Genomic DNA, 19,811 nt, shown 5'->3' with positions numbered 1-19,811 from the left:
ATGGATGTACGTTCCAACAGACTGCCATTCGCAGAAATTATGGGTCGCCCAGGAGGATGATAAGAATCCTTATGAATTTTTGGTAACAAGTAAAAAGATGGTGCGGTTGGTTTTTTAACCAAAAGAAACAGATATTCATCCGTATTAAGCAATCCTCTGTCTCTCCAATCGAGCAATTTACTATGATATTGGTCAGTTGATTGATTATAATTAAGCATAGTTGTAATTTCATAATCCCTTCTATTATTGAGTTGTCTCTCTGATGCACTACAATACTTATTCACATCCCAAAGAACAACACGACCCCCTTTATCTGAAGGTTTAATTACAACATTATGATCATCAATTAAACTTTTCAAAGCCGTTCTTTGCTCATGATTAAGATTTAGCTCACTATTCCTCCTCTTAATAGTATGCCACATTTGAAATAAATCTCGAATGACAACTTCATGAAAAGTATCAATCGAATCATGAGCAGTAGACTGATTGAACCTGGATTTCGGCTTAAAATGTGTAAACTCAGGTCAACCCAATTGTACATGCTTGGACTCAAGAAATTCAAGTTCACTCATACCAGAGATATCCATTTCTGCTAAACTTGCTAAAGCCATAAGGCCATCCACATCACTTAATGTTAATTCTGGGGTAACAGCAATAGTGGTAGATGAAATCATATTTGAATCTGTAAGACTTTTCTTATTCTCTTGCTGTAAAAACAGTTTCCTAAGTTTCAATTTATGTACAGACAAAAATAAGTCAATCCTAGTCTGACAAAAATCTAAATCAACAGTGGGGCAAAAAGATAAACCCAATTCCAAAAGAGAACTCTCAGCTGGAGTTAATTGATGCTGCGATAAATTAATAACAGTTGGGGAAACTTCCCCTGTCATTTCTTCTTTATTTGCCTCATAAATCTGCCACATGTTGTCATGCCTTTGGCACTTCCATTTCCCCCTACGTGTCCTCCTTCTCTCGCGCTGTTTTCTTCTCTTCGTCTTAGTAGTTGGCCCGACCAGTCTGATTTCGTTGTGAAAAATGATATTCTTCCAGTGAAGTAAAGGGAACATGGTCTTTGCCAGGTAACACCTGAGTCTCATCTTAGTCTGAAGAATAGTTATCAGAACTGGATTCCGATGTAGCCAGTTCCTGTTTCCTCAAAGAGCCAAATTGTTTGTATTGTTTAATAGCCTTGTCATATCTCCGTCCAAAGTTCAAAATTCTCCCTTGGGCATAATCTTGCTTATCTCGCAAAAACTTTCTTTTCTTCCTCTGTTTAATCTCATCTTCATATTTTTCCAGCTTCTTATCCATCAAAGATAAAAAGTCCTTTATAAGTTCTTGTTCTGGATGTTTATCCAGAATTTCCCTCATTTTAATCAATTCATCAATAACTTGTTCTAAATCCATGGAAGCATATTTGACCAGTAGCTTCAACATAGATTTACAGGTCTCTGCCATTAATTTCGACCATTCCTCTAACAATTTAGGATTAGGATTTTGATAAGTAGGAGTAATCAATATCCTCAGGCCCCTTGGAACCCTGCCTACTTCAAGATAATTCTCCAGAGAAATTACTTCCCAACTTTTACTTATTTCCTTTTTCATTAATTTTTCATAGGAAGTCAATTGTTGTTTGATTGTCTTGGCCAAAGGCTCCCAGTAGTTGAGACCATCAAGCCACTCTCAGTAATATCAGCACTTTCATCAAATAAATCTTTCCCAGCTTCCAAACGCTTCTGGCGAGTATCACTCATAACATAGGACTGAGAATAAAAACACTCTCAAAAGAAAAAAATTGTAATCAGAATGCTCAAAAAAAGGGGGGAAAAAGAGATTTTTTTTCTCCCTATTTATATATAATAATAATATGCAAATATATATTTAGAGGAGTCAAAAGTACATGTCCCACCGTTAACATTAAAACGGTGACGCCTCTGCCGTAATCTGACTCCAATTATACACTGGGAGTCAAGTTTAGAATGCCAATTAAGTGCGGTCCACTAAAAGCCCAATATCATTCAAAAAAGCAGGGAAAAACCACTGGCTTTCATCATTCCTGCAGTACAAAATATATATAATCAAAAATCATGGAACAGGCTCACCCACTAAACGCTACTCCGCTTCAGGCTCCAGCAGGCTCACTATGTCAAATTCATATGAATAAGTCACTCGAAGCCATCAGAAGAAAGTTGGCACTCCACTTAACAATGCTGTGTATTTCCTCCTCTCCGGAAGAGGAAAGCGCAACGTCTCCACTCGGCTAGCCGGCTACGATGATTCCCCTAGTAACGGCTCGTAAACAATGCAACATGAGCTGAAAGTCAAAGTCGGTCTAAATCAGACGCTCGATCGTCGAACGCTCATAGTAAACGAGCATAAAACGTGGGGGCCATATTTAAAGATCAAAACAAAAAACGGGGGAATAATGGCACCGCATGTAACAAAATGGCAGCGCAAGGAAAGCCTTACAACTTCCCCTGTGGTGCCAGATAGCATATATATAAATACATATGTAGGGATCGTGTTGTGGGGGAGCCCTTGATAGCCCATAAAGATTTTTTAAAAAAGCAATAGCTCAGTGTGAACTCGCACACCTTCACACTGAGCATTGAGGCTTCGAGTCCAGCTGGACTCGTTTCCCTTTTATTTATTTTTAAAGTACAAATTATTATATTTTGTACAAATGCCAGATCCATTTTTTATTTAAAATTTTACACAAGTATCTCATTCTAGGTGTATCAGAAATCAAAGCCTAAAAGCTCTCTCTCTCCTAACTTTTTCTCTCTCCTATCTTTCTCTCTCTCCTTCTAACTTTCTCTCTCTCTGTATCTCCTTCAATCAATTTCTCACACTCACACGCCCACTCAGACACTTAAGCACTCACTCACAGATCCTCATCAGCCAGTTGCCCACTTACACACCCAATCACTGTCACACACCCACTCACAAACCAACCGACACCCTTATGCACCCACTCACAGACCTGTGCACATACTGACGCACCCACTAAAACACTGATGTACTCTCTCTCACACCCAGACAGACACTCTGACAGCCTCTTTCACCCCAGATACAGCCTCTCACATCTATTTTCACACACAGTGGGCCCACGACCCACGTCTTCCGTGCACGGCCAAAGACCTGTGCACATCATGGTGTTTGGGTGGTTAGGGGGGTTGGCCGCAGAAACTGTCTGCCTTAAGGTAACTATAGTTCGGGCCTTCGCCATGCACAGCTGATTATTCCACATATTATATCATTGATGACCTCTTCTCTACCCATCTACATGATATCATTACCAGAACTGAGCAATGATTTTCATCTCACATGCTACAACTATGCAGATGACACACAAATACTGCTTAAGTTAGAATGCCCCTAAAACATTGAAAACTCATTAATCTTCAGTTGCCTCAGAGCCGTTGATCAGTGGATGACTTGGAGCCATCTCAATCTAAATGCCCCTAAAACAGAAATACTCATATGTGGTGACTGGAAAAATTATGACCCACTGTGCGCCGTACCTGACGATCTCGGACCACCTCCTCAATTATCCAAGGAACTTAAAAACCTTGGAATCACCATGGACTCCAAGTTAACAATGAATGCCCTTGTGAACAAATTAGCACAAACAAGCTTCATCACCTTGAAGACTCTATGACGCATCTTCCCCCACCTCGGATTTCCACACAAGGTGCAAGCTACTATCTCGCTTGTACTATCCAAACTGGATTATGCCAATGGCCTCTACCACGGATCATCTCTATCTATTATGAAAAAACTACAACATATTCAGAATTCCGCAACCAGGATACTATGACATGTAAAGCCACAAGCCAACATCTCCCCTGCCTTTAGAGCACTACACTGGTTACCTGTTGCCAGAAGATGCACCTTCAAGCTGCTTTGTATCACCCACAAAGTTATACATGGAACAGGACCGCTTTTTATCAGAAACAAAATAACCAAATACATTCAACATAGACACCTCCGCTCAAGATTGGCACCCCGCCTTAGAACATAACCATACAAGAAAAAGACTATCGGTGGTAGATCCTTCTCCGTTCAAGCAGCCAAACTATGGAATTCATTACCCCCAACTATAAGAGCCACAGATAACTATCTTGTCTTCAGAAAACTACTCAAGAGTTAGCTCTTTCCTTCATAACCACCATATTCAAACAGCTATGGACTGCATATGCCTATGTTGATCAATATTTTTTATCTGATTATGTGTATATTCTAGTTATATATAGTTCTTTAGAAAATATGTATCGCTACTGTGTCATAACAATAAACTACACATACAAACCTGTTTAGTGTATAATTGCTCATGGTTTAAATATGTTTATGTATGTACATATGTGTGTGTGTGTATATGTGATTCTATGCTAAACATGTTCATAGGTCTTTGCATAGCTCCTAGATAAGTTGTTATATGAGATACTTATGAATCACTAATCTAATTTTATATCACACTTTGTCTGACCATCACTGTGTGTCATGTCTCTATCAATCTATCCTCCATTCCCACTCTCTCATCCCAAATCCATTCTACTACGTTCATCTCCTAAATAATACTCCCTAAGCTCTTCCCTCCCCTTCCACATCTAACTCACCCAAACCTCACTTTACTACCATGCTCTCCCAAACAACCCTACTAAATTCTCCCTCATTTATCTCACCTTTAACTCATCCGAAACCCCTCCTGCTACTATGATCTTCCTAATCCTTTCCACAGACTACTCCCTCCTCCATCCCCCCTTTACTCATCCCAAGCCTAAATCCTATTACCATAAACTCCCAATTAACACTTCTGGATTCTTCCCTCCTTCACCTCTCCATTACTCCAGTCAATCCAACTAACAAACTCACATATCTGCGGCTCAAATTAACTCATAATAATAGTAAAACTGTACTCATATCTACCTATACTAATCCACCACTAATTCCTTTTGGGTTCTGGAGTAGCGTGCTACACGCCGGAAAGTGCTTCGTCACCTCGTCAGCGGTAGTAAGCGCTATATAAATACTATTATAGTACAATACAGTCTTTCACATCATCACTGCAACATTTGCAGTAAAAATATTGATGAGAAAACTGTGCGTGGTGAGGGCGCAAGTTATAATTACTTGAAATAACTGCTGAATTTCTGCAGTTTGGTACGTGTAAAATCTGAACCTTACTAAAACTTCCCTGCAACCTTTGTTTTTTCAGTGAATATATATATAATCTGGATTGATTCACTTAACTTATCTACACTTCCATTTCGTTGTAGAGCCCTTCATATTAAAGGCATTTGTTGTAATGACATACAACCAACAATACAACTGATGCTTAGATTTTTGCCACTGTCCCCACTGTTTTTTTTTTATTTTTTACAATTTTCATTGCATTTGTTTGACTTTTTCTGAGGTGCATTGTCCTTCTTTATTTTATTAAAATAATTTGTGCTGTTTTATGATTAATGTATGACAGGAGCAAGTGTTATTCAGGCCCAAACACAACACTGTTCTAAAAACTGCTTTGTGAAAACCAGTGGCCTTCCCTGAAGGTTGGCTAACAGGATACTGCTTCACAAATGTAGCAAATATTCTCTCTGTTGTTTTATGGGTGCATCATGGCCTATGGCACTTGTATGCTGGTGCGATATCCATCATGTTTGTGCCAGTGTGTCCTGTATGCTAAGCTCTAAATAATTTCCAGCTACCTGTAAATAGCTCTCCTATGTGCAGCCCAGCCTATTAAATTAGAAGTGTTTTCTTTATTGAATTATTATATGCATACCAAAATTAAAATATGCATTTTTGGAACAAAAATGTGTGTCTTTTCAGGACCCATAAGCTGATTATTAGAAATGGGGTCTGTAGTTGACAGTCAGTTTTCGCCGTGTCCAAGTAGGGACCCTCAGTCTAGTCAGGGTAAGGGAGATACCCAGCTCAGATAACCCTTGCTTGACCCCCTTAGTAGCGTGGCACAAGCAGCCAGGCTTATCTCAGAAGCAATGTGTAAAGCATTTGCACATAACACACAGTAATACAGTGACAACACTAAAAAAGGACACCACTAAAGTGTTTTTAAATTGCCAATATCTATTTGTGTACAACAAGACCAAAACTAGAAAAATCCAACATACAATAATAAAGATATACATTTGGCAAGATTTAACTTGAAAATACAGTTCCTTGAAGTCGATAGCTCGGTCTGGGGCTAATCCAGCGTCGTGAACAACAAATCCAACAGTTCAGGCTGGCTGCGAAGTCACAGGCCTGCTATGATGTCGGGAAGACCTGCTAACAGTTCCTTGGAAGTGTAGGGCATCGTGATTCTCGCAGTGTGATCCGTGGTGTGGTGTTACAGGCGTGGGGGCAGCGGTGCAAAGCGGGACGATGCGACATGTGGTGCCCACAGGTCACGGTGCAGGCAGCAGCTCAGTGATGTGGTCCTGCGGTGTCTGTGAGACCAGGACTGCGGTGTGAAGCAGGGCAATGCGACATGCGGTGTCTCCAGGTCACTGTGCAGGCATTGGTGTCGTCGTTGCTGAAGCACTGTCGTCGGTAGGTGGCACAGGACGGGCTCTGTGCGGCGCCCACGTTAGCGGTGCAGACAGGGGTCTCTGTTGACGATGCTGAAGTCGATTGTGCTGGCATCTGTGGACCAGGGCTGCAGTGCAAGGTGGGACGGTGCTTTCTGTACCTCACCAACGGTGTCATTGGGCCACAGTGCAGGCAGCATCTCCGGTGGCAGTGTATTCTAGTATCCTCAAGGATGGCAAGGCTACGGCTTGAGCAAGGCGAAGCGGAGTGCGGGCCCACAGGTTTTTGTGCAAGCAGCAGCTCGGTGACGGTGTCAAGTGGCGCATTCGGTGAGACCAGGATTATGGTGCAACATGGGGCACGGCTATGTGTGGCATCATCAGGTCACGGTGCAAGCAGCGGCATTGTTGATGGCCTCAATGTGTTTTTTCTTCTGTTACAACAAAAACATACAGTTACAAGTGCTGTAGGCAGATGAAACTAAAGTCTTTGATATCAGTGAGACTTTCAGCAGGAGGCAAGCCCCATTCCAAGCCCTTTGAGAAACTTCACAAACAGGATACACAGCAAAGTCCAGTCGTTGCCCCCTTTAAGGCAGAGGCAGCAACTGCAGGCCAACCCAGCAAAGCACACATCAAATGGGCAGTACTCCTCCTCCAGCTCTTCAGCACTTCTCCTTGGCAGAGGTTCCTCGTGATCCAGAAGCGTTCTAAAACTCTGGGGCCCACTACTTATTCCAGTTCTGGCCTTTGAAGTAGGCAAACTTCAAAGGAAAGTCCCTGTTGTTCACAAGATCCTGCCTTGCCCAGGCCTGGCCCCAGAAACACTGCAGGGGGCCAGAGACTGCATTGTATGAGAACAGGCACTGCCCTGTCAGTTGCAGCAGTCAGCTCCTTCCCCCCAGGAGACTCATCAGGATATGCAGGCTATGTCACTGTCTAGAATTCACAAAAAGCCCAACTGTCAGTCTGACCCAGACGTGGATTCCACAAGCAGGCAGAGGCACAGAATTGTTAAGAAAGAAAATACCTACTTTCTAAAAGTGACATTTTCAAACAGACAATTAAAAAAAAAAACTCTACCATAAGATGTGTTTTCAAATTGTGAGTTCAGAGACCCCAAGCTCCATATCTTTATCTGCTCCCAATGGAGATATTTAAAGGAGGTCCTAATGTTAACCTATGGGAGGGATAGCCCTTGCAATAGTGAAAAACGAATTTGGCAGTATTTCACTATTAGTACATGTAAAACACACCAGTCCTACCTTTTAAACTGTCCCCTTCCCATTGGGCTACCTAGGGCCTACCTTAAAGGGTGACTTACATGTACAAAAAGGGAAGGTTTGGGCCTGGCAAGTGGGTACACTTGCCAGGTTGAGTTGGCAGTGCCAGACTGCACACACAGGAACTGCGGTTGCAGGTCTGAGACATGTTTAAAAGGCTACTTATGTGGGTGGCACAACCAATGCTGCAGGCCCACTAGTAGCATTTGATTTACAGTCCCTGGGCAAACATAGTGCACCTTACTAGGGACTTAGTAGTAAATCAGATATGCCACTCATGGATAAACCAATCACCATTACACTTTAGACAGACAGCGTATGCGCTTTAGCAATGTTTAGCATTGGTGAAGAGCCCGGATTCCTAAACCCAACACAAACAGGTCAGAAAAAATAGTAGTAGGGAAGCAAAAAGTTTGGGGATGACCCTGTAAAAAGGGCCATGTCCAACACTGATGATTGGAGAAAAATTGTTGAACCTCAAAACATATTTAAGGCTGATATTTGAGTGATAACCCCATGTAGCACTGGGGCGATTTATTACCAATATTATTAACATAGTGCCAGGGACATTGCAGCTATGGCGTGTGTGAATTATTCTCACAGGTATTTTACATTGACAAATCTTTTTTTCACATTACGGTTGGCAACCATGCCTGATGCACTGAAGTGACCATTCCTGGTAATCTTGCATACAGTGACCATTAATGTTATCTTGTCTTATGTTTTCTGTATTACAACACTAATAATATTAGTGCTTCAGGATGATTTTCATTGAACATAAGTAGCTCTAATTACAGAAACGGTTGTGAGACCTCTGTGATAGTGAATATTTCTAACCCCAGTGTGTTTAGTTGAATCTCCCCATCAGATAGCCGCAACATTCTTCCTTCCTTGCTCTGCATTTGAATAGTTGTACAGAAAAACAGGTGAAGATAATTACATGAGTTCCTTGTGTTAATTGCTTCTTTTTGATCCTATTTTGTTATTCTGCTGACTCAACACATTGACTTGCAGACCAGCGATGGGCAAAAACTTTTTGTTTATTCCATGGTACGCGGAAGCAAATCCAACAGAATTTGTTTCTGCTTACCAGTTAAGAAAAATGTCCCCTGAATGGAGGCCTTACTGATTCAGGCTGTTCATGTGGTTATTGTAGGATCTTGGCTCTGTATATACTGTTTCAAAGTAAGAAATAGTGTGCACAGAGTCCTAGGGTTCCCCTTAGAGGTAAGATAGTGGCAAAAGTAGATAATTCTAATGCTCTATTTTGTGGTAGTGTGGTCGAGCAGTAGGCTTATCAGAGGGTAGTGTTAAGCATTTGTTGTACACACAAAGGCAATACATGAGGAACACACACTCAAAGACTTACTCCAGGCCAATAGTTTTTTATATTGAAAAATATATTTTCTTAGTTTATTTTAAGAACCACAGGTTCAAGATTTACATGAAACACTTTAAATGTAAGATACTTCACTTAGATACTTTAGGAACTTTGATTAAAAACAATATCATGTACAGTCTTTGTAAAAATGGCAATAAGCTATTTTTGAAGTGGACACAGTGCAAAAATCAACAGTTTCGCTCAGAACCCACCGAGATCATCTGCGGCGTACCTCAAGGCTCATCGCTCAGCCCGACACTCTTCAATGTCTACATGAGCCCCCTCGCCAACATCGTACGCAAGCACGACATCATCATCACCTCCTACGCCGACGACACCCAACTTATACTCTCCCTCACCAAGGACCCCGCCAGCGCCAAGACCAACCTACAAGAGGGTATGAAGGACGTCGCAGATTGGATGAGGCTCAGCCGCCTAAAGCTGAACTCTGAAAAAACGGAAGTCCTCATCCTCGGCAACACCCCGTCTGCCTGGGACGACTCCTGACGGCCCTCGGCACCGCACCGGCCCCCGCAGACCACGCCCGCAACCTCGGCTTCATCTTGGACCCTCTTCTCACCATGACCAAGCAAGTCAACGCCGTGTCCTCCGCCTGCTTCCTCACCCTCCGCATGCTCCGCAAGATCTTCCGCTGGATCCCCGCCGACACTAGAAAAACCGTGACCCTCGTCACAAGCCGCCTGGACTACGGCAACACCCTCTACGCTGGGACCACCGCCAAACTCCAAAATCGCATGCAACGCATTCAAAACGCCTCGGCCCGCCTCATCCTCGACGTACCCCGCAACAGCCACATCTCCGCACACCTGAGACACCTGCATTGGCTCCCAGTCAGCAAAAGGATCACCTTTCGACACAAAGCCCTCCACGACAAGGGACCGGAATACCTCAACCGACGCCTCAGCTTCTACGTCCCCTCCCGCCTCCTCCGTTCCTCTGGCCTTGCATTTGCTGCCGTCCCTCGCATCCGCCGCTCCACGGCGGGTGGGAGATCTTTCTCCTTCCTGGCGGGCAAGACCTGGAACTCCCTCCCCACCAGCCTCAGGACCACTCCGCTTTCCGGAGACTCCTAAAAACCTGGCTTTTCGAGCAGCGGTAACCCCCTCTTTCGCTTGCGCCTTGAGACCCGCACGGGTGAGTAGCGCGCTTTATAAATGTTAATGATTTGATTTGATTTGAACAGTTCCTGGGGGAGGGAAGTAAAGGTTAGATTAGAAGGTAAGTAAAATATTTACAAGTCTCAGTTCTGGGGCATAGGCAGCCCACCATTGGGGGGGGTTCAAGGCAACGAGTCAAAGAGGTGCCCAAAACACTTAGGCGCCTATGGAGAACAGGGGTGCTCTGGTTCCAGTCTGCCAGCAGGTAAGTACCTGCGTCCTCGGGGGGCAAACCAGGGGGGGTTTGTAGAGCACTGGGGGGGACACAAGTAGGCACACAAAACACACCCTCAGCGGCACAGGGGCGGCCGGGTGCAGTGTGCAAAGCAGGCGTCTGGTTTCAGGTAGGAAACAATGGAGGGATCCGGGGGTCACTCTAGCGGTGCATGCAGGCACAGGGGGGGGCTTCTCGGGACCGCCACAACCTGGGCTAGGCAGAGGGTCGCCTGGGGTTCACTCCTGCATCGAAGTTCGGTTCCTTCAGGTCCTGGGGACTGCGTGTGCAGGTGTTGGTTCCAGGCGTCGGGTCCCTTGTTACAGGCAGTCACGGTCAGGGGGAGCCTCTGGATTCTCTCTGCAGGCGTCGCTGTGGGGGCTCAAGGGGGTTGTCTCTGGTTACTCACGGGCTCGCAGTCGCCCGGGAGTCCTCCCTGAGGTGTTGGTTTTCTGCAGGTCGAGCCGTGGTGTTGTGTGCAGAGTGTAGAGTCTCACGCTTCCGGCGGGAAACGTGAAGTCCTTGGAAGTTGCTTCTTTGTTGCAAAGAAGTAGCTGGTTTTGAACAGGGCCGCTGTTCACAGGACTTTCTTGGTCCTGTAGTCCAGGGCAGTCCTCTGAGGCTTCAGAGGTTGCTGATCCCTGTCGGATGCGTCGCTGAAGCAGGTTTTTGAAGTTGGAGATAGGCCGTTAGGGCTGGGGCCCAAGCAGTTGTCTTCCTCCTTCTCTGCAGGCTTGTAGGTCTGCAGTCCTTCTTCTTTCTTCAGGTTGCAGGATTCTGTTTTCCTGGGGCCTGGGGAGCCCTTAAATACTGCATTTAGGGGTGTGTTTAGGTCTGGGAGGGCAGTAGCCAATGGCTACTGTCCTTGAGGATGGCTACCCCCTCTTTGTGCCTCCTCCCTGTGGGGAGGGGGGCACATCCCTAATCCTATGTGGGGAATCCTCCAAACTCAAGATGGAGGATTTTTCAAGGCAGGGGTCACCTCAGCTCAGGACACCTTAGGGGCTGTCCTGACTGGTGGGTGACTCCTACATGTTTTTCTCATTATCTCCTCCAGCCTTGCCACCAAAAGTGGGGGTAGTGGCCGGAGGGACGGGCATCCCCACTAGCTGGGATGCCCTGGGGCGTTATAACAAAAGGGGTCAGCCTTTGAGGCTCACCGCCAGGTGTTACAGTTCCTGCAGGGGGATGTGAGAAGCACCTCCACCCAGTACAGGCTTTGTTCCTGGCCACACAGTGACAAAGGCACTCTCCCCATGTGGCCAGCAACATGTCTGGTGTGTGGCAGGCTGGCAGGAACTGGTCAACCTATGCTAGAAGTCGGGTATGTATTCAGGGGGCATCTCTAAGATGCCCTCTGGGTGTATTTTACAATAGATTGCACACTGGCATCAGTGTGCATTTATTGTGCTGAGAAGTTTGATATCAAACTTCCTAGTTTTCACTGTAGCCATTATGGAACTGTGGAGTTCCTGTTTGACAAACTCCCAGACCATATACTCTTATGGCTACCCTGCACTTACAATGTCTAAGGTTTTGCTTAGACACTGTAGGGGCATAGTGCTCATGCGCACATATGCCCTCACCTGTGGTATAGTGCACCCTGCCTTAGTGCTGTAAGGCCTGCTAGAGGGGTGACTTACCTTTGCCACAGGCAGTGTGAGGTTGGCATGCCACTCTGAGGGGAGTGCCATGTCCACTTAGTCATTTTCTCCCCACCAGCACACACAAGCTGTGAAGCAGTGTGCATGTGCTGAGTGAGGGTCCCTAGGGTGGCATAAAAAACGCGGCAGCCCTTAGAGACCTTCCCTGACATCATGGCCCTTGGTACCAGTTACAAGGGACATACCTGAGTGCCAGGGTTGTGCCAATTGTGGAGACAAAGGGACAGTGTAGGGAAAGAACACTGGTGGTGGGGCCTGGTTAGCAGGGTCCCAGCACACTTTCAAATCATAACTTAGCATCAGCAAAGGCAAAAAGTTAGGCGTTAACCATGCCAAGGAGGCATTTCCTCACAGTTATCCCCAGCAGATCGTGTGCGAGTGAGAAACACTTGAACTGCCCAGATGGTGGACGATTTGTGTGTTTCTACCTGGTCCGCATTTTGATTCGCAGTCATGCACGGAGCCATGATTCATGCACAATATCTGCATGAACTATGAAATCCGTAAAAGATACAATGGTGTAGTGAAACAACATATCTTTACTCTGATGTTAACCAGATGTAGTTGTCACTGTAAAAAAAGAGACGGTGAATCCTGCATTTACAATTACAGTATTCCATTTTTAAACTCCTCAGGTTTCAAGACACACACAATATGAAACACTTGAGCATTCAACACACAATTCAGACAGTCTGCCCGCTTCACGTTTGCCTCCAGAGCAAATTTTGGACGTGATTTACCCCCGTGTCACTCCACAGCGAATCAATACAGGTGAATTTTGCCTGCTTCGCTAATATTATCTCGGCACTATTACAGACATCTCCATACTATCTTAGGCCTCAATATTTTGCAGGTATCGAGGGCGGGATACGTGGGATTAGAAGCCATTTGTACACTTTAAAAAGCATGCAGGTAAGATTGAAGAACTTTGAAATAACCGTTCAGGATAAAGATTCCACAAAAGGTAAGAAATGGAAATGAGCAGAATAAATGGGACCCGCGCTGGGGGACCCACTTGAATGAGGTGAGGTGCTCTAACAATAGCAGAGTGCCACTTTTACACCTCTGTCAGACCATTTATATCTCACTTTTCCAGAGAAATACACCACCACATCTTTTAAAATCCTCCTGCTGTAGTGACTACTGGTCAATAGTAGAGGGCATTCACTGAGCCTTGTCCACAAAGCCTTGTTTGGCTTAAGGGTTCAATGTAATCGCCTTCGAGTGTTTTCCCTTGACTTTACACTTTAAATGTTTCCCTTCCCTTCACACTGGAAATATTAGTTTTACATATGTAATAAATAAATAGACAGCAGACAGTTGGTTCTGACTGCTAAAGCATATAACTGGATATTACAATTTTGGATGTTTACAGGACCACGCCCTCAACCCCCCACCCGCACACCCCTGGCTTTGACACTAACATATGCAAGCAGCATTTGTGCATTCCTTTTGTTTGCATTAATTTACGTGTTAAAGACAAAAACAATAAGGCGACGTATGACAGTCAGGCTCACGCTCAAATCATCACTCAGTTCGTAATACGTTAAAAAATATCCAAGCTGCAATAAAAAAAATACATTAATAGCAGTTGCCTTCTGATTTTGAATGGGAGATAAAAGATTGAATGTGACAAAATATGTGATTGATTGTAGTTTTTACATGTAAAAATGTCCCTTATATATTGCAATAGAAGCGCACAGTTAATTGTTTACAATAGTAAAGAAATCTCCAGCAGACAGGTACACCGAAAAGCCAGGCATTAAAACGTGCCTTATTCAACAGTGCAATCTCTTTTACAAATGCTGTGGTGAAGTTACGACAGGATACAAACGAATAATGACAGAAGCTTACATGTGTCAGGTTTAGTAACACAGTTATTTTTCCTCTTCAGATCTGGAGAAAATTAAGGCTTATATCGATTCCTTCCGCTTTGGTGCACCTCCTCATGCAGGTGGTGGAATAGGTAATTTCTCTTATATTTATCTTGTCATGACAGAATTATGCAAGCAACAAAAGAATTGCTAATGTGTCTAACACATGAATGTTTTATAATTGCTCTCTCTAGAAAGATCTTCAGGAGTAGAAAGTCCTTGTCAGAAAAATGTCCACAGATGTTTTCTTTTTAATATATGTTGCTTTTTATTCTCGATTCGACCACATCTATCACCTTGCCTCAGGAGAACATATTCATATGCCAGTGTTGCAAATGCTTTTACTCTGGTGACTGCCCTGTCACTGAACTTTTTAATTTTTTGAATATTGTCAATATCAATCATTACTCTCAATCATGGTGATTTATTGTTTGAATTAAGGAAGTTCTTTGAAAGTGCTCTTTGTTTTTAATCACTTTTTTAAATTTAGTAGAGAGCTATATCAGAGCCCAATCGTATAAAGATGCAGAGGTGTACTGCACATTTAACCCAACTCTGAAGCAGCACAAAAATGCTACAGCAATATGGCCCAGTATCACCTTGGCCTCCCTCCTTGACCTAAGACCTGTCTCCCACAACACATCCCTCAATTTCCCCTGTTGGCAGGCAAAAAAACATACATCTTTTGGGTTAGGGGTTGTAAACCCCTGGGCGTATTTTATTAAATCATAAAACACTTTTGAAGTTAAAGACCACACATCAATTACAATATTTACATGCAGTAACCCATAATGTTTACAGCTTTATTTACATATATTGATGACTAGCCTTAACTGAGACGCTAATACATCAAATTTCTTGCACTATCTAGACATATTCCTGCATATTACAATCAATCAATATTCCGCTTTATTCAGCATCATAAAAAGCCATAGGAGCACAAAATTACAAATAAATAAAATAAAATCTAAACTAGAAAACACACTAAACATTTTAAAACCCGACAGCGAGAAATTTCACCCGCTCCTTCTTATAAATCACAATGCATAATTTTTTCCTTAATTTCAAAGCCTGCATAATAAACTTCAGAACTGCAAAACATCTTGTCAAGGATTGTAACTGCTGTATCATCCTAAAACACTCAAAGTATGTAATAGGACTCTTTTCTTTTAAAATAGGGCATAAAAACCTTTTCTTAAAATCATAATACAATGAGCAAAACAACATAAAATGCACCGTTGATTGCCTGGAAACCCGTTACACGGACATCAGGGCAATGACCTAAACCATGACCATGCAACCGGAAAGCGCCCTAAAAAGTAAATGGTGTTGGCTCTTACCCGTGTTAAATAGGATCTATGTTCTGAGCCCTCTGTCCGTGTTAAATAGGGCTTTAACCCGTTGCATGTTGATATTGGCATATACAGTTGCACTGACAACATTTCAGCCACCTTACCTATTCTTAATCTTCCACATGAGCCAAATAGGATTCCTTAACATGTCCCTTTACATTCGGGCCAATATTCTCAGGTGTATCAAAAAGATTAATCATACCTATGTCCCGCAATGTTTTCTTGATATATGAAATCCAAGGGCTAGCTAAATGTTTACTTTGTTTAAGGCAATCCTCCAAAATCCTTCTTGAAAAAAATCAGCTCAGGGGATAACCAAACCTTGATTCATAATATGAGGGGTGCCAAGCGCACCTAAGCTTCCAAAAAGCTCAGTCCTGCTTCAGAATGGAGGATAAAGCTTAAGGTTGATCTGGGGAGCCTGCGTATCACAAATTAGGCCTTCGAGTGAGATCATGACTGGCCCAGTGGTGTCCCCCTGTTCCAGTACCACCCTTTCTGTCTGTTGACCTGGTGGGTCCATCCTTATGGGAGAACAACCCCACACAACACCCCCTCTCCCCTCTGCATCCCCTCCTGGCGTACGCCTGTGCAGGTGGCCAACTTCTGGCATCTCCTACACCCATCATTACCCTCCCCCAAGTGCCAGTGCTAGCTTTGCACCAATATGCATGCATGAGTATTTGGTCAGAAGGCCCAGATGCCACCAACCACTTGCAACCCTGTGCTTCTGAATCCTCTGCGCGATTCCCTGCCAGCAACCCTTGGAGGGGCCTGTGGCATCGCTGTCATGCTTATGTAAGGAAAGGTATGCTGAATTGACCCACCAATCATGACCCCACCTGCCACTGGCCAACATAGTTCTCCTATCCGGCCTACCCCCTACCTCAGCCAGGGAGTAGGTTCTTTAAAAACATTTTGTTACCAATCTTTGACAGATGTATTCCATTCTGTAAGAAAAAACGTTCGCCTTTTATGCAATCATGAGGTACTGACGACAGCTGAGGCAATCTGAACAACTTACCAACCTTGTTATTTATTCACTTTGCCAAATAATTCAAAGCGCTGTCCGAGTTATCATTCCTCCACTGCAACCTTGGGATGATGTTAGAACATGCCAGCGCCGCCTGTAGGAATTTCTTCCCCAGCCAACCACTCTCAAAGATCAGTAGCTCACATAGATGCTTCCAACCTATGTGGACCAAATTGTTGCCACCCAAATGCACTATGATGATCTTTAGGGGGGTGGGGGGGGAGGTTACCCTGTAGGTAACATTGTGTCCATTGTAGACCTCAGATGGGCTAGCCGCAGACATCCTTGGCTGTAAAAGAACAGGCGGTAACCATCTCGCTGCACCCTGGAATGGAAAACCTCCTGCAAAATAAACCTCCTTTGCGTGCCACACATAAAAATGGCCTAAAACTTATACGTCTGTAATTTGGATTGCCTCCGCATAAACAGGGGCTGCCAAGAACTCCAGCCGCTTACTGCACTCTTTGCACGCACCACCTCCGTCAACATGAGAAAAGGAAAGAGAAGACAGTAATCAGGTGTAATCTTCACAAGTGCAATCTAACATAGCGCTTGTAGCAGTCCGAAGCCCACCTGCCAATCCGTTGCACCGCTGAGTCCGAGAGCCCCATTGCTGCTGCTGCTGCAGTGGCAGAGCCAGACCTAAAGAAGTGAAACCCAAATTCTGAGGGGTCATAGCCCGCCGTGTCCCACTAAGAATTCAGCAAAACTGGTATCTGGTGAGCGGAGTTCTGTTAGCGTGGACCAGTTTGCTGTCCCCCACACCCTGTGACCGGTGAGACAGGAATGATTCAAGGTTATGTATAAAGCAGCACACATTACCTGGGGCCCTATGCAATAAGATGTGGTCATCTCTACCGACCTGGTCTGTCTTGGAGCAGGGGATATTAATTGCCAGAGCCCTAGCCCTGTCCATCCACTGAATATCTGCCAGCTGCCATCTCCTCCAATATTCCTCTTGTTTTTGTTACCAATTCGCTTATCTGGAGGGTCCCATAAAAGACGAGGGTAAATGCTGCTTAAAGAGGCATACTCCCTCCGGTGACCTACAGATGTTTCACAAGGACCACAGAATTGCTGCCAGTTTGTCTGTATCAATGAGGTGCCTAGAATCCGTCCTGGCCCCCGCTAAGTGCTGCCAACCCCTCAAGGCCCTTTGCACCAAGAAAGACTTGGTTCTGTCTGTGTGCCCCAGCATTTTTGCAAAAAAAGGTTACCACCATGATTTCTTTTACCACTCTCAAAATAATGTTGCATTTTGCTGCCTGCTGATTGATGCATTATACCACTGTCATATTATCAGACCAGAACACGACTAAGTGACTGTGGGACTGCTCTGACCAAATGAACAATGCCACCAAGATGGGAAACAGTTCAAGGAAACCAATGTTAGTAACCAGCCCAAACTGCATCCACTCACAAGATCACCGCTGTGCACCCGATGCTGACCCCAGAATAGCACCAAAACCCTTGCTACCTGCTGCATCGGTGAAGAGACTTAGCTCCTCACTGCTTCTGGACTGACCAGGCCACATGACTGCCCATTAAAATCCCTCAGAAATGTCTCCCAGATTCTCATATCCTGCCTGACCCACTAGGCAGTCTGTTGTGATGAGGGTTTACTTGTAGGCCTGACATGGCCTGTGGGCAGTGGACTGGGAGAAGGGGCGTCCCATGGGAATAATTCACAAGGCGTAGTTCAGCTGCCCATCCAAAATTTGTAACTCATGCATTTTGACCTCCTTATCTCCCAGACATGCTTCCAAAGCTTGAGAAAAAGTGTTCTTCTCCAATGGAAGCCTCAAGACCTCTGCCACAGAATCCAACTCTATTCCCAGGAACTCAGTCTTTGTCAGAGGTCCCAGTGTCTTGCTCTGAGCTAGCAGGACCCCAGATTTTCCCATCAAGTCCAGAAATGACCTTAGGGCATTAGCGCATAACCCCATCCTGGGTGACCCCAGAAAGGGAAAATCGTCGAGGTAGTGCAACACCCAATGATGGCACGACCTCTGCCTGAAGACCTATTCAAGAAACATGCTGAACTTCTCAAAGTAAGAGCAAGACATGCACCAACCCATAGGCATACACTTATCAGAGTAAAAGGTACCCTCAAACCTAGCAGATGAAAATCCTGCAGATGTATAGGAAGTAAGAGGAAAGCAGATTTAAGGTCTGATTTTTGCCAACTTGGTTCCAGGTCCAGCTCTTGCAGCATCTGGATTGCCTGATCAAACATTACCAAATGTAATGCACTATCAATAGCCTCATTCACTAAGTGACCCCTGGTAGGCGACAGTTTGTATATCAATCTAAACTCACCCAGCTGTTTTTTTTGGAACCACCCCTAAGGGGGAGCAGACAAACCCATCAAGAGGGGTTGCATGGAACAAAACTGCCACCGTACCAAGACTGAACTCTTATAACATCTTTGCAATGGCCACCCCAGGATTAGACCTGAGCAACTGTTGGTTTCTACATTTAGAAGAGCCCACATAACCCTCTGCTGGGATGCTGAAACCCTCCTTGAAACCGTCATACAGTGTCTGAGCTGCCACATGATTCTTGTAAACATTGAGCCATGGGACCATTGCCGTCAAGTTAACCGGTGAGGGAGCTTTGTCAAAACCGAGCGGGTCATTCCTGTTTTTTGGTGCTCTTTTCTTTGGACTTTCTAAAACACTTGGATTGTGGGTGGTATGCCAAGCCACAGAGTCAGCAACAGTAGTTGAGCATACAGGTCCCTGCTGGCCGGGTATAGGTTCGCCTGTGGAAATCTCAACAGACACCTTTCTTCATCTACTCCCCGACCCCCCCCAAGGTTGCTAGTGAACCCCGACCCCGCACAAAAGGGCTTGACCGGTGGTAGCGTAAGCATGGTAAGGTTTCATATAATGGAGCCCGGTGATGACATGTATCTCATCCCAGGTTAGCGTGGGCTCAGTGGCCTTAATTTTCCTGAACTCCTTATTATATTCTTTCCAGGCTGAGCCACCAGGATCCTATTTTGATAGCACGAGAGCTGGGCGCGCAAATCAATAAAACGCTCTACTAAAACGGCTTTAGAAGTTGAGAAGCCTCTAACCCAATTGACATGTGTTTCCTCAAACTTCTTCTCGTACAGCCAATGGCCACAGTCTCTAGGGTGCGAACATCCTTGCAACGTTTTTCCTCCTCCCTTTCAGACTTATCCACCAGTAATTCAAAAACATCAATGTAAGCCCCCTTCCCAACTTTTTGTTCACCTCCATTGAGACATGCCGGTCTAGCTCTTCATGCTCAGATAGCACATCACTCAG

General features: G+C 44.6%; 1 protein-coding gene across 1 annotated transcript in view; it reads left to right on the top strand.

Moving 5' to 3' along the window:
• Positions 1-19,811, top strand: part of DARS1 (aspartyl-tRNA synthetase 1) — a 473,122-nt gene that overhangs the window by 423,696 nt on the left and 29,615 nt on the right. Inside the window, exon 17 of the mRNA XM_069225076.1 lies at positions 14,151-14,222. Coding sequence (XP_069081177.1) covers positions 14,151-14,222 — 72 coding nt within the window. The remainder of the gene's footprint in view (positions 1-14,150; positions 14,223-19,811) is intronic.

Source organism: Pleurodeles waltl, chromosome 3_1 (genome assembly GCF_031143425.1).
Source record: "Pleurodeles waltl isolate 20211129_DDA chromosome 3_1, aPleWal1.hap1.20221129, whole genome shotgun sequence".
Classification (NCBI taxonomy): Eukaryota; Metazoa; Chordata; class Amphibia; order Caudata; family Salamandridae; genus Pleurodeles; species Pleurodeles waltl.
Note: the sequence above shows the minus strand (reverse complement) of the source record. Positions and strands in the feature narration are given on the sequence as shown.